This window comes from Labrus bergylta, chromosome 13, assembly GCF_963930695.1.
Source record: "Labrus bergylta chromosome 13, fLabBer1.1, whole genome shotgun sequence".
NCBI classification, from domain to species: domain Eukaryota; kingdom Metazoa; phylum Chordata; class Actinopteri; order Labriformes; family Labridae; genus Labrus; species Labrus bergylta.
Genome location: NC_089207.1, coordinates 29,653,879 through 29,669,547, shown reverse-complemented (window position 1 = coordinate 29,669,547; position 15,669 = coordinate 29,653,879). Strand labels below are relative to the sequence as shown.

General features: G+C 40.0%; 2 protein-coding genes across 8 annotated transcripts; both read right to left on the bottom strand.

The window, feature by feature from the left end:
- Nucleotides 1-17: 17 nt before the first annotated feature.
- On the bottom strand, nt 18-2,643 carry rab9a (RAB9A, member RAS oncogene family). 3 transcript variants are annotated; one of them, XM_020634537.3, is made up of 3 exons: nt 2,504-2,643; nt 1,789-1,909; nt 18-1,656 (listed from the first exon to the last, which is right to left on the bottom strand). In XM_020634537.3, exon 3 carries the CDS (start codon nt 1,615-1,617, stop codon nt 1,009-1,011), a length of 609 nt encoding a protein of 202 aa, XP_020490193.1. In that variant the 5' UTR covers nt 1,618-1,656; nt 1,789-1,909; nt 2,504-2,643; the 3' UTR covers nt 18-1,008. The 3 variants fall into 3 exon arrangements, with proteins under 3 accessions (XP_020490193.1, XP_020490190.1, XP_020490191.1); XM_020634534.3 differs by having other exon boundaries at nt 2,219-2,617; XM_020634535.3 differs by having other exon boundaries at nt 2,224-2,617.
- A 614-nt stretch (nt 2,644-3,257) lies between these two features.
- egfl6 (EGF-like-domain, multiple 6) lies at nt 3,258-12,414 on the bottom strand. Of its 5 annotated transcripts, XM_065961886.1 has the most exons (14): nt 12,025-12,414; nt 10,579-10,705; nt 10,052-10,158; nt 9,648-9,740; nt 9,341-9,460; nt 9,130-9,249; nt 7,856-7,990; nt 7,650-7,772; nt 7,307-7,372; nt 6,670-6,897; nt 4,514-4,588; nt 4,334-4,429; nt 3,975-4,243; nt 3,258-3,699 (listed from the first exon to the last, which is right to left on the bottom strand). In XM_065961886.1, the coding sequence occupies exons 2-14, from the start codon at nt 10,638-10,640 to the stop codon at nt 3,592-3,594; spliced, it is 1,602 nt and encodes a 533-aa protein (XP_065817958.1). In that variant the 5' UTR covers nt 10,641-10,705; nt 12,025-12,414; the 3' UTR covers nt 3,258-3,591. The 5 variants fall into 5 exon arrangements, with proteins under 5 accessions (XP_065817958.1, XP_065817956.1, XP_020490072.1 ...); XM_065961884.1 differs by lacking the exon at nt 10,579-10,705 and having other exon boundaries at nt 12,025-12,413; XM_020634416.2 differs by lacking the exon at nt 10,579-10,705 and having other exon boundaries at nt 7,307-7,369; nt 12,025-12,413.
- Nucleotides 12,415-15,669: the final 3,255 nt, after the last annotated feature.

Below are 15,669 nucleotides of genomic sequence, written 5' to 3'. Positions count from 1 at the left end.
CTCATGCTACAACAGGCTTAAGGAGACAATTCTCAGGGTTTATTCATCATTTGGCATACCAGTCGTACAGTTTTGAATAGATATGAAATTAAAACAAGAGGCAGTCAAGGTAAATAAATGGTTCACTATGTTAAATATCAAACCATGGGTAGAAACTTCAAACATTTAAAAAGAAAAAACCAGTTAATATAGTGCTGTAAAGATCAAAATCATCAATCTAGAAACCAACCCAACAATTAGGACCGCATTTTTCCAATAATGACTTCTATTTGTTGATCCTGTGAACATTAAGTTAAAAACATTTACAAAATAAAAAAGTTTCCAGAAATGTAAGTACTCTGTATGCCATGCATGTTAGCTATGCCCTATTTATCTTCTCTTAGGGATCATGTCCTTCAGTGCTTCCAGCATAAAGCCATAAACTATTCACTATGAAGAATGTGCACAAACAAGACCCAAAGGTGCAAAAATCACAACAAGCCTCAATTTGTAAGTTACACAAAGTTGGTCTTAGCTACTTCATTATTTTCAGAAATTATGTTAATGTGGTGTATAAATATTAAATGATGCACTTTCTGAATACAAATAATCACTCTTACCTGCATTATTATAATTGGGAGTTAAGTTCAGAAGCCCTGTGAAAATTGCAATACAAAGGTAGTATACATTGAGAAAAAGGAAAGTTTTCAAAAATATTTTTTTCCCTCATGATTTATTTTTTGTTTTCAAAAGAAGATAACTATAGGGAACAAAATGCTTATCATGAGTTCCCCTAAAGCTGGACATTAAGTGTGGCAGAACTCAGCCATACTTTTTGGCTGAACTAAATTTAGTGTTTCCCACCCCTTCAAAAAGGAACTCCCAACTGTTAGCCTTAACAGTACAATAACCCATAAAGCCAGTAGCATTGTTTGTTTAACTAAGATGTTACAATAGCATTGTACACCTACAGCCTCATTACATATCAGGCAGAGACAGCAAAATAATATTAGTGATAACTTCTGAATGTTATGAGCAGCAAGCACCAGCAGAGCGAGGCTTTCTGTGAAGCTTGACAGTGTCTGTGGGGATGAGGTGGTCCGTTCTTTCATCCAATGCCAACACTCGACGCACTGCCTCCTCAAAGGCCACCGCTACATTGGTGGCATCCTTTGCACTGGTCTCATAATAGGGGAAGTCACCATTCTCCTGGCACCATTGCTGAGCCTCCTCAGCAGACACCTGCCTCTCTGTCACATCCAGTTTGTTGCCCAAGACTACAAACGGGAACTTCTCTGGCTCCTTGACATCTGCGTAGTAGATGAACTCCTTCTTCCAGTTGCCTAGGTTGAGGAAACTCTGGTTGTCGTCGACACTGAAGGTGAGCAAGCAGCAGTCGGAGCCACGATAGAAAGGAGTCCTCAGGCTGCGGAAACGCTCCTGACCAGCAGTATCCCAGATCTGTAGGGTAACCTGGTGGCCATCTACCTCCAGTTCCTTGTTGAGGAACTCAACCCCAATAGTATGGAAAAGGTGTGCATCAAACTTGTTAGTAACATAGCGATTCATGATGGAGCTTTTTCCTACGCCACCGTCACCCAGCAGGATGACTTTCAGCAGAGATGTCTTTGTTGTCATGGCTATTCACTCCCAATGGACCCCGTTTAAATAATTTGCCTAATGGAGAGATTTCATGTGCAACAGATATTTTATTAGTTAATACAAAGTCACAATATCAATTTTAAAATAAAGCAATTTCTGTTTAACTTAAGATTTTTTCATCGGATATTTTGTGCCCGTTTGTCTCACCCCTGATTGATGATTTGCCTCATCCACTTGTAAAGATCATGTGCTTTTGTCTCTGGTCCTAGGTCACATGCTCGTTTATTTTTTGTTGACGTGAGCGGCCATGTAGGTAACGTTTAACCAGCTGTGAGACAGAGACAAAAAGTTTCCTTATTAATAAATGACCCGTGAGAGCAGTTACAGTAATGAAACACAAACAACATTCAATGCACTGAGCACTAAGACAGAAAGACTTATCTTCAACATAAACATTACAAAGCAAATGGCTATTACATGCTAGCTCGGTAGTCGTTAATTGCGGTTCTATCAGCTAGCTGTTAGCTAAGCTAGGCTGGCATGAGAAAGAAAACAAGGGAACATAGCTTGAGGTTAATATAAAATGCTAAAATCGCTAGCACGTGTTTATGTGCAAGCAATATTACGAGCAACGTACCTTACATTTAGCCGGACCGTTACAGGATATACGAGGAATGAATCATAAAGTGACTTAAATTATATTGATGTTTGACAGCTGTTCGCCTCTGTGTGGCTCGAGACGTCAGGTTGCTTCCTGGTGAGCTTAGAAGGCTTGCTAACACTGCTAACTGCTAACAAGCTAGCTAATGGTAGCTTACAGCCTCAGATCATGTGACAACAAACGAGCGCGGTTAAAGATCCTTTAACTTTTTTCAAACAATTATAATAGAAAAAAACGATTGCAATGGCATACAACTTTTACATTAAAACGAGGTCGACTCTTTCCTGGTGATAATATTATCACAAGTTGTTTGCTGAATAGCTGTCTCCTCCGTTAGCTAAAACACCAGCATCTTCTTTGTACCATCCATGTCTAGCCACCAGATAGCGATATTTAGCTGGGAAATGATATTCACCGTGTGTCGCTGTTGCTTAACAACCTGCAATGTGGACTTATCCATTGAAAGACAAAAATTAAAAAGAAACCACAGGGTAAAAAAACCCCAAGTGTTTCTCCTTTAATTTACTTTTCTCAAACAGCATGAACGCATTAAGTACAACGTTCACGAATTTCCTTTGCAATGTTTTCAATTGTGTAGGAGCAAGCACAAGTAAATTAGTATAAAGCATATAAGCAATGGTACCTTACTGTGAATTATCAGGTAGCCTATCCACTAGTTAACAGCCTCTGCAAGCCAAACCTGCACAGTCATTCTTCTGTCTCTTTGGCTCTCAGTCGAAACAATTCCAATCTTTTACATTATTTCAATGTGGTTAGCAGCATTATCATTGAAGTATACTTTTCTCCCTCAAATTGTAGCCCCATGTAATCTAAATACCGCTTATCCCTTTTCTGTGAAAAATCAATTACCAGCCCTGGTATCCCTGTATCCCTGGTCAGCAGATTGGAGTTTCTAACAATCACTCCTATATTTTGTCCAAATACATTGGCTCACCCTGTAGTACATTTAATCATGCAATCTATTGGTGAAAAATGGAACGGTAGACATAACTAGAAAAAAAAACCAGATTTATTGTTTTGATACAGTATAATACGAAAGCAAAATGTACAGCAGTTATGCAATGAAACGCATTTAAACTAACCAGCCTTGCAAAAAATTGGCAAACTTTAGTTATAATTCAACTAAGAATTCACATTACGTGTCAAAGAAAATCATATACACAACAGATGACAAAGCACAATACTATTCAACCTCACTTACGGACACCTTTTCCTGAGATCTGTGTTATCTATATCATAAGAGAATATTCTGAATATTACAAAACACGGGTGGGGGCGAGCCCCAGCGTGTCCCAGATTTTGTTATCCTAAATCCTGTGTGGAGATTCTTAAAAGAAGGGGCTGACATCCTCTTGACAGGGCCCTGAGGTCAAAACAACATTGTCCAGGCCAATCTCTCCTCCAACTCCTTTGCCACGCTGAGCTTCAAAGACAATCTGAAAGACAGTCAATGGTACCATTACATCTTAAGGTTGTAGTTTTTGGTATATAGTACAACACATGTCTGTTGTGTCTAAAATGTGTTTTTACAGATAGTCACATAAAAACTGCTTGGAGTTACAGTATGATAAATCATCTGTGAGAGTTAACATCCTTTACTTAGTATACTTGTTTTACAGGTTTTTTTGTTACTAGCAGTTACAGCACTGGTTTGACCACCATTTATAAATGATATGCTGAAATGTCATTTTAAAACCAGAAAATGACTCACAGACTCTGGGGCCACCTCTTTCCAGGTCACAGTGAGGAGCTCTGTCTGCCAGCCCTGGTCTCTGCTTTGGCTCTGCTCCCACACTGGGTAAGCAATGTTATCCAGGAGGACCCTGAGAGTTCCCACATTATGGCCCGCCATCCGATAGTCAAAGGTGAGGCAGAAGCTGCCCTGCTGGGTCCGGTCACTGAGGAGCAACTTCAGCTTGGCTACATAATCATGCTCCCCCATGAGCCCACTCATGGTCATGTAGTACTCAGCACCAGCACCTTAGAGTTTGCAGAACGTCTAAGTGAGTATATCTAAATGCATGAAAATGAATGAAAAAAAACAACAACTTGTATTATTATGTCTCTTACCCTCATTATGGTAGGCTACACTCCAGTCCATGTCGTCATCCTTGTCTTGGACCCACTCACATGCTCCCTGGTCAAAGTTGCAATCCATGATAAACTCTATTGGGTGGAATCATAGGACCACATTCAAAAATAGTAACACAAACAATTATGCAATAATGGCAGAAATAGTCATTGGATTACCTTCCTGAACTGGGGCTAGTTCGATTTCTTTCACTTCTGTGGCCGGGCCAAACACTGATTCAAAATCCTCTGAAACTGTGTGAGGGAATTAAAGAAACAAAATGTGTGAATTCATTATTTTTAGACAAATGAACACCATCTTGCTTATTAACAAGGTACATATATCTTAGACTTTTGTCGTGTAATACAAGAACCTGCAATAAACTCTACTTTCAAAAATATTACAATGTTTGGTTTCAATCGAAACTGAAACCTGGATTGATCGCTTCATTATTTTGAGCAAGGTTTTAAAAAAGAAAAGAATACAATATTTAGCCAAATTGAATAATCAGTGAGTAAAGAGTAAAGCAGACACAACTCTATATCACAGTTTACAATCTTACAAAAACCCACAAACCTGCCCATTAGCTCATAAAATAAACGTCTGTCTTTTCATTTCTCTTGAAACGTCTGATCTTAAAAATAACATTCCCAAAAATATCCTCCAGTGAGATTTAATGAAACAAAGCCAGAAAAAGCCTTTTTAACCAACAGGTGTAGGCCTGCCCTGCTGTCACTCATGCCTCAAGATGAAACTACAACTTAAGGCTTCAGCCCGCACAAGTATTTTACAGCTCTCACAGCAAACCACCCTCATGACAAGCAGCCATAGACAGCCAGAGGAGTGACAGCTGGGGTTATTGAACCTGCCAGGCCAGAGTGGGGTTAGTGTTAGAGGGGTCTGGAGTCCTGATGACAGACCTTCTTACAAGGAGTCAAGTCTGTTTGCACAACAGCTGTTTTGGGGAAAACATAATAAAAGGCTTGAAGGCTTCGTAACCTCCTTCCTCCTCACTCCCCCCGCCCTCCCCCCTCTCCCCAGAGGTGGGAAGCAGACCCAGGATGAGTTTTATCCCTGGGCTCTCACATGCCGACAGAGTAAAATTCCTTCCCGGAGGTGATGGATGTCTTGGGGCCTGTCTCCTCTTGCTATCTGAGTTCTTACACAGACTCGGGTGTTTCCATAAAGATCAAGATTAGTGGTGAAAGGTAACCTCATTTATGGGGTTTTCTCAATGAGCTGCATACCTCTGCATAAACACATTCTTCTCTTTTTATCCTACCAGGTAATAGTTTAGTAAAGTAATAGTTTACAGGATCTTACAGTATTCACTTTATTTTGGAGACATGGCAGCATTACAGCTTCTTTTTTTAGCCCCCTTTTTTGTGCACATAGTCAGTGTGACTTGCCCAACCCTGATCAATTTGATTAATTTTTTCTGTCACTTTAGCGCTTTAAATATTGTACGTTTGCATTTCTCCATCGTAATTCACATACAACCTTCAACGATGACTTATGAAGGTCTTAGAGGGTCTTGTGGTCGACAGGGGACATGAACGAACAAGCCCCCTTTCTTCTCCGGTCAGTGTCTTTGACCTGACCTGCAATTGTATACCCTTTGAGTGCTTCAGGAGTCAATCCTAAATGCTGAAAATGACTTAGCATTTTTGAAAAGGTTTGTGTTAGATGCCTGATAAAAAAAGTCTATGGTTAACACAAGCTTAGGAGAGTTTAAGATTTAGTTAAGAAACATTATATACATCAGTTAATACCCAATTTTTACTTACTATTTGTCTTAACAACGGAGGTGCTAGCAAGTGGCTAAAATAATCTACCGAAGATATCAGTGATATTAGAAACTTTATGCAAAAACAGAGACATTTGAGGCTTACCCTAGGATACATTAAAGTTATACTAAAGGGTGTAGTTCATTTAAATGTAATCTAAGTCTTTTTCTTGCTATTCCATTTAGCCTCCAAAAATCATGGAAGTGTTTTGATTTGTTAAAATGAACATGCAGAACTGAACATGGAAGTATAAGAACAACAAAAAAGTGTCCACAGAACTTATTTTCTTTAATTATCCAAATCATTTGGAAAAATCCTGTCAGCTTTTTGTCGAAAGAAACAGGGCCATGTCAGCTTCCTACAAATACATCATCCCTGCATGATTCCATTTCAGCTGCCCTCTGTGATATCAGTATTTGTACCAAGATGCTGCGTAGACACAAGAGCAAAATCTCCTGAAAAAAACCTGAGCTCTGTGTATGTTTAAAACATTGTGGACCACCCAGAATGTCAGAAACAGACTGACTGCCAAACATCAATACACTTACTGAAAACATCTCCTCTAGGATTGAGCTGGTTGTCTTCCACTTCCTCCTCCTCTTCCTCAGGAAATTCTTGCTCCTTTCTCCCTTCAGTCTGAGGGCCGATATAGACCTCTCCTTCGTAGTCGAACGGCTGCTGACGGATTTTAGGAGGCGGTGTGACGACTGGTTCGGGGATTACGTTTCTGATATCTTCAGTCTCCTGCTTTGGCCTCACTTGGGAGTCTGGAATGGCTGCAGGCAGGAAGAAGAATCAGAGAAGACATGTGGAAACACGATCATGAATAGGGAGTACAGTATGTTACCAGGATTCGGATGCGTTTGTTGTTTGTTGTCATGTGTTTTGCAGCTGCTGTTCTTGTTCTACTCCATGCAGATGAAGAATAACAGCAGTGTTCAGTGCACATAACTCTATCAGTGTGTTAAGTGCACAAGCATTTTGTCAAATACATTCTGTATTCAGAGGGTCATGCAGTGGACTCCAGGTCTTATATCAAGCTGTGGACGTACAACATTTCCAGCCGTGAGCATGGGAGAGAGTTTGAGGAGTTGGTCTCTAAGTGGCTAAGAAGAGAGAAAGAAATGGGTTGCATGGCAGGTAGCAAACAGCGGAAACGGAAGCTTGGATTCCACACAATCTCACCATTGAGGAAATCATCTGCACTTCCCTTGTCTCCATCCCACGACCTCTGATAAAATGGCTTAACTACTGAAAAATAAAGGCATCTTAATTCACGCAGAAACCCCTAGCTCAGTCTTTATTTAATGTCATTTGGCTATGTGAGGAAAAAAGGAGTTGAGTCCAGCCTTGGCAGGACTGCTGTTTACTGATGTTTAAGGAGTCCATATGGAATATGTGACTGTATAACTGACCCAGAATTTGAACTCTGGAGAATGGGCTTCACATGAGTATTTAGAATCAGTTGTAAAAAGTAATCCCTGGAATTTATCAATGATAATTCTGTGTAGCAGTGCTTGGGTCTCACCAGAGCATTCAAAGCCATTGCCTCTGAAGCCAGACTTGCACCTGCACTTGTAGGATCCAGGAGTGTTCAGACAGACTGCAAGGTGGCTGCACTTGTGGGTGCCACTTGCACACTCATCAAGGTCTGGAAATGGAAGAAGCCTATTTGTACCTTCAGGGGAAAAACGTATCTCAAATGTTTCCTCGTAACAAACTGGTATACCTTACCTACACAGTCATATTTGCCGTCGACATATTTCAGATCGTAGCCGTCCTGGCACTTGCAGAAGTAGCTGCTGAAGGTGTTCACACATTGTTTGTTGTACGGGCAGAGGTTCTTTCCTGTTACACATTCATCAATATCTGTAAGGAAAGAAAACAGGGAAGATTAAAGGCCTACAATTCAACAATTTCAAGTGTGGTATATTCACAAGAAAACGTCGTCACATTAAACGTCATTAAACAAATTAAACCTTTATGATGGACCACAGCCCTTTAAGAGAACAACGCATCCAAACAAAGATCATTATGGAATGGCTCAATTCCAGTCCTTGTTGCTTCCTGACAGCACTTGGAGTTATCAAATGTTTTTAACATCAACAATGGCTTTACCATCTTTTATATACTGAATGCTGTACATCATCCTGCTGATCATGGTCATAAACATTACTGGCTTACCTCTTCAGCCATCACTGTTTAAAAAAAATAAAAAAATAAAAAATAAGCGTTCACTTCTCTAAAAAACTCCAATGGACTCTCTTTTAAAAGACAGATGTTGTCAGCATATTCACATAAACCTTTAAACAAAAACATATTTGTGACCTTGACACAAGTTGCTAGTTAGTAGTTCCTTGGCACACAGAGCTTTTGAATGTGAGACAGTGCCAAAAAAGACAAAATAATGTAAGCAATGTAAGTCTGAGCCTGCAGCCAGTTAGGAGTCTGTGGATCTACTGCAGACTTAGAGATTGCTGTTCTGTTCAATATTAGAAACTGGAGACAGTAGTTGAATCCCTCTTCTAAGGGTTAGATGTTTTGATTGGAACTTCTTTACTTTTTGGTTTATTTAAAGTTAAAAGGGTTCCTCCATTTCTGAAGGTGATGGATTTGACCAGGTTTTTATGCTCCAGAACTATAATATTACTTCCCCCGTGTGATCACTGTGGCATTGTGTGATTGGCTCTGCCTAAGCTCAAGCTGTTAAGCGGAAGAAAATATAATATAATTGCCTCCCATCTGATTTTTATCGACAAGGCATCTAAAAGCCACATAATAAAGCGAGTAAAGAAATGTTTCTTCCATTACAAAATTCACGAGATGGGTCCCATAGTTGATCTTTTTTCAGTCTGTACTACTGCTTCATCTGTTATTTCACTCTCCTCACATCTTAGGTCTGTTTCTAACCAGGTTTTTCATTTGAAATAGGGTTTCTTTGCAACACAGTTTATGCTTACACACTTTAAACCCTTCATGATATATTATCTGTGATTGCAGTTGCTCACCGACACAAGTCCTCTCATCCTGCCCCAGTTGCAGACCTGCAGATGGGCAGAGGCAGCGGATCTCCCCATCAAAGTCCTCACAGCCGTACTGACAGTGAGCGAGAGAGCAGGTCCTGGAATCTGAAAGTACAGAAAAACCCCACACATTTATAAAGATTCAAGCTTGACATCTAGCTACATATGGATGAAAATGTAGCGCAGTCTTACTCACTTGCACAAGATCCATCAGGCATTAATGTATAGCCATTGAGACAGTAGCACTTGTAACTGCCATGGCTGTTCATGCAGCGATGCTCACAGGGACGGGGTTTCAGGCCACACTCATTCAGATCTGGAAATAAGATTCACACTCATTTTGCTTTCTTATACCTAAAACATATGGGACATGAATTGATTTGCTTCAAGTACGAAACACCCCAAAACTTGCTAATGAAGCATGCGCCCTCAGATAGACTTGTGATTGTTCTCAACCCAGGCCGACCCCTGTTTTCCAGACCCTCTCCACCTCAAATACCCACCTTGGTTACACGTCTTTCCAGTGTATCCAGGGAAACACTTGCATTTGTTGGGGCCAACACACTCTCCATGCTTGCAGCCGTGGTCACATTGAGCTGGTAAAACATTCAGCATGAAGAAAATACCATCAGACAAATCAGTGGTTTGAGAATGATGGATTCAAGTCAAACCACATACTTCTATTGTGCAGGCAAGGTTTTTTAATCCAGACTATTTTTTTTTCCTTTAGTGGATCTGGGTTATAGGAAAAAAATCATTCATGAAATGAAAACAATTGTTAGGTCATTTTGGTAGTAAATCTTTCTTAGGATATTTTACTTATTATGAATCATCAATATTTTAAAGGATATAAATATTTGACTCTATATTTAGTACCAATCTTTGAGTGAATCTGGACTTTTCTTACCCTCACACTGTCCTTTACTGTTTTTCTTCCAGCCGTAGCAGCACTCCAGCCTCCTGCCATAGCGACACACACCTGCTTGGTTTCCAGTAGGGACTTGTTGGTTGTGCCTTTGTAGCAGAAGAGAGGAGCACAGGGTAAGATGTGTAATTTCTTAGGAAAATGTATAGCTCATGCTAGTTAATGCAGCAGCTAGCCAAATTAGCCCTTGTGCAAAATCTTATCATGATGAGTGATTAAATAATTACAAATTAAAAAAAAATACCCCAAGACATCCACGGTCTCACTAATATCTGCTGAGTAGACAGATTCTCAGCTCTGATTTTGGTGTCGATGGTGTGAAGAAAAAAAGACAACAACCTAAATTAAGTGCCCCCTTGCAGACTTGCTTAGTGATTAAGTTGTGCTCCCTGTGGAGCCACAGCCAGCTGACAGGATGTAGGCTACAGATGGAGAAAAACACACTAATCATACACTTCCTGCACTGCACATTGTAACCTTCTGAAAAAAACTTTTTTTTTTAACCTTACCTTGATCTTCTCCTGTCTCCTGTTGCTGGAGTCAGATGAGACTCCAGCATGTTGGTCAGCATGTTGGTATTGCATTCAAAATAACCCACAGGATGTATAGATTAGATTGCATGTGTGTATTTTTAACCTGTAAATCAGATTAAGATGTTAAGGTGCTATTTGCCATTTCGTCAGTATGTAATTAAATTAATATCAGAATTACACATCCAAAATCAGACTTCATGGCTTTTAGCATCATGACCTCTCATTTTAAGCCCAATGCCAAACTGTTGAAACAGACGGGCTCCTCAGCCTTTCTGCAGATACATGCAGAGACTACAGGGCTTCAAGTGGCAACTTTTCTGTGAAAGGAGTAAAGTCCTTTAACTTGTTGTCAGGTCACTTTAAACTTACTGCAAACTTCACTTTTAAGAGAGCCACCAAGTCCTAGTTATTTCATCAACAGGCGTGTACTCATTTGTAATTCTTTGTAACTATATCAAAGCTAAATGTGTGTCTTATTATATCTTATTGTACCCAGTCTACTCTCTCTTTTCCCTTTTAACTGTTTCAATCTTTTATTGACACAAAAGCCCTTCTAGGGATGGGTGTTGCAAATTAGCATCCACTATAAACACTATGATACTTACATTGGATTGTTGTTTTCAGTGTGTCTATATGTACTATATCTGTCCCTATCAAATAAAACATAAATAACTCTATTAGCCCAGATGTTTATGTGTCAGACGGGTATGGCAGTATAAGAATCCTTTTTTTTTAAAGATTTATTTTGGGATTTTCGTGCCTTTAATGCAGAGAGAGGACAGTGGATAGAGTTGGAAACCAGGGAGAGAGAGTGGGGAATTATATGCGGAAGAGGGCCACGGGTAGAAGCGAACTTGGGCCTGCCGCTTGAGATGAGAGTCTCAATACATGGGACGCGCGCCCTAACCATTGCGCCACCAGCGCGCCCCTAGTATAAGCATCCTTGGCTTCACTGGGACCGGAGGAATCTGAGACTTGATAGAAATCAACCAGAATAGCACACACGAGAGGGGCTCCTAAGTGTGACAGGTGCTCCTTAGTTTTAGTTGCTGGTCCACATTTAGCTGACACACGGTCAGAGCTTTCATAGTCGTCTGAAGCGTGTACATTCTGGATGAAACATCAGTACTCCTTGTTAAGATTTAAAGCACATAATCTAGCACAAAGTAGTGGGGTTCTTGTTACTCATTAAGCTTCTGTTAAAATACAAACATGTGAAGATTGTAACACTTAAACATGGTGGCAATCCCCAAATGATTGGCCGCAGGAAGAGGGCCAAAAGTGAAGTGACACTAATAGGGGCGACCCAAGAGATGGAGTTTCTGAATTTATCCTGGAAGGTCTTTTTTATACGTGGATGAGTAAACATCAAGTTTACACCTACTGCAGCATGCAACTTTAAACGCTTTAGCATGAACTTACCGATGTGTTTCTGTGCTGCTGAAGGAGATGTGGAGCAGGAAGAGAAGAGCACCGACCAAGGTGAAGGGCTGCATGTCTGTGAGCAGCCGGCGAGCTTTGTTTCCCACTGGAGTTGACTTTGGTTGCTTTGAGTCCCGGCTATTCCTCCTGGGGCTTTACGCTCATTCAAGTGCTTAGACAGGAACAGGTCTTAGTGGAGAGACTTTACACAAGGCACACCAGATTTCATGTGTTTCCAGAGCACAAAATCCGTGCAGGGGGAAAAAAATCTAAAAATCACTCACTCCCTTCAGTGCAGCTTTACTCTATGTCCCATATTATGCCTCTTCTTCTTCTCTCTGAAATTCCAGAGATGGGTTGACACTCTTTGAAATGACACTGCACTAGGAGGGATAGGTTGTGACTTCTGGAGGTAGGAGTGGGTTTACAAGGGGGGTGGGGATTAGGTTTAGGGGTGCTCCTCTTTTTCCTGAAACCTTATACACATGAAAGGCTTCCTGAGGATCACCAGGCGGAAAAATAATACAGTTGCAAATTCCAAAAGTTCTTATTGTGTGTCTTTACTGAGGAAAAACATGAGGTTTACATTCATTCATTTGCTTGATTGGGGGGGGGGGGGGGGGTAATACGTCTTGTTGGCTAAATGTGGAAGTCAGACATGCATAGGCTTGTCATTAGCTGCTCCACTGCTCTTTGATGTCTTGCTCGAATGCAGCACATAAAGTTGTTCTCTCTTACACACACATGCTAATTCCAAGTTCAGCTGTAAAAATGTTTAATGAGTTTTCTTGCTTGCAAAGTCAGCACAGACATCTGGTCCTGATCCCCTGAACTTTCAGAATTAGACAGGTGATGTTTGGGTTGGAGAGTCAGGTTTAAGTTTACATTTGTTGTTGAGTCCTCCGTGTTTTGTTGTTGTTTTTGTTTGCTTTGGCTTTTTATTCATTAAAGGATTTGTCTATACCATGTACTGTTGTAGTACTCAAAATCTAAAGAGCTTTTTGAATGTCTCGGTCTCAGACTGGGCGGACTCCGGATTTAAATCAAGACCGGTCGAGACCACCACTGATAGGCAATTTTTCCACGTCCTTACATTGATTAAAAGGAAAACACCTCTTTCTAAAATAACAAATAACTTCAATTCATTCATATTTACATTTTTATCTCCCGGTTCCGGAGGCAACCTTGACGGTGTTACGGTCTAAGTGAGTGACACACCCCCTGCACACAAGTTTGATGATTTTTCAGTGATATTTATGGTCTCGATCTCAGTCTTGGTTTTGGTCTTGGTCTTGTCTCAGTCTCTCGGGTATGTCTTGGTCTCGGTTAGTGAGGTTTTGACTTCAACACTAATACCTGCTTTCAAATGAGAAGGAAGTCTGCAATTAAAGATTGTAGTTCAGCTTAACATTTAAAGTCATTATTTTGTCAGACATTCAGTAAATGTTGTAGCTTGTTATGAGTTGGTTGTATCTTGTTGGGGGGGGGTGGTTAATTGAAGTGTGGCTCCCCCATCACTGCAATCATTTATATTCTGCTGTATAATACAAGGAGTGACTCTGAGTTCATACACACACACACACACACACACACACACACACACACACACACACACACACACACACACACACACACACATGCTTGTTGAGCCTAACCTCATATTGATGAATCCACATGGAGTAAGTCCTAAACACTTCTCCAGGAGGAAGATTGAGTGGTTGAGGAAGTGTGGTTGCAGGGAGGGATGTCGTGGTTACCACAAATATGCAATATGTAGCACTGAAAAGCACTGTCAGCAGAAAGTTTGCATTATCTGTCACCAGGGACTCAAATATTTGCACAATCCCCTGAAAGGTTTCAATTACAATGATTTTTAAACCTTAACAAAACCTTAACTTTACCAAATATTGCCTGTCCTATACACACTCTTTCTGTCTTATTATGCAAGTAGCACTTTTCACTTTCTTAAGTGTAACCATATTTCACCTTCAGCAAGCTAAGTTGGTCACATGGTTCAAAGTGGTTGGTCCCTGAGGACCACCTAGTTGTTTGAGTTAGGTTGTAGTTAGATACAGTCTAATTAAAAGGTGTATTGGAGCATTTGATTAAATCAAGTTTGTGTTTCTGAACTTTATTTTAAGTTCACTCAAAGTGACCAAATGTGGTTGATATTGGTTTGATGAACGCACACGTTGGTATAAGTAGGAATTAACCAACCTTTTTGTTCTTTTTTCATAGCAGGCATTTTGGTTTGTTATAGCAGGATAATTTACACAAACAGACACCATTAGTTTTATTTATAGCACCCCTACTGCTCATACTGTGACATCTTTAAAAGACTACTGAAAACAGTACCTATATTTAAATAAACCTTTTTTTTTTCACACACCGTTGTTTGCCAATGAGTTTTGCAGAAAGAACATAATACCAAATTCTCACATGACAAATACTATGTGTGGAATGTGTTCCAGGGAATGACATTGGAGTTACATTCTGGAAAAAACAATGTGTAGTTGTGTTGTTGTTGTCTGTATAGTGTCAGTCTCTAGTGTTACTGCATTGAACAAGAAAGTCATTGTTGTTGTACAGTACACTGTAAGACATGATGTACTGTTCAGCAACTGTCTTCTAGCATCATAGTAGACTTTGTAAACTTTAGTACTTGTTTCATTTGATGTCTTTACCAAATCTGGTAAGATGTGCTACAAAGAAACACACGCACATACAAACGCAGACACACACATTTACACACACATACATACCCCTGTGTGTCCCACAACCTACAACCTGCAACTTGACTCTGTATGACTGACATCTACAGCATGTGGGTGATGTATACTATACAGCAGAGCTGTATATCAGCTACTGTATGTCAAGCTCTGTGCTCAGGTAGCCTTTGGCAGAAGTCTGATAAAGCCACGATTGTCATGACAACAGCTCCATCTTCTGTCCAAGAGAAAGCTTTGTCATTTAGACTGCTGCTCTAACTTTAACCAACCCAGAGTTCAGCTTATTGGCTTTTTAGTGAGCAACTTTGAACTATAAAAATATCCTCAGCTAAAGTAATAAAATAAAATAAAAGGATAAGCATGTTCAATTGATATTAGCTATGAATCATCCAATGCTGTTGGTTAGATATTGTTAACAGTTTAAAGAGAACACATTTTAGTGTTGTTTAAAAAATGGCTTAGAATCGACATTGTTTACCATTAGTTTTGTGTAGTTCTGCAGCCTGTGTAAATAAGTTCTTCCTCAAATACATTTCTAAATTAGCTTTTAGGTTTTGTTTATTCTGTGTACATCTGAACAGAAGACTCGATTGCTTTCAAGTGAAATTTTACAAATACAAATTTCCTGTGTGTTCTCTTTTCTGACACTAGAGGGCACTATGTGTCTACACATATTTTGAGTTGTCAGCATGTTACTTTTCTGTTTCCAAAAGCTGTTAACATGGAGTTCTGAACAGTTAGGGATCTATTAAAGTTATTCAAGGTGTTTTGTGTGTTTGTCTGGCAGTAGATATACTTAGCTCTTGAATCTCCGCATCATTTTAAAAGCTTTTGATGCATTACTAATCTTCAGGAACTGTGCCTCCCCACTTCCTGGAATTCATTCAGGCCAATCGTATGCTCTCTCTTTAATGGG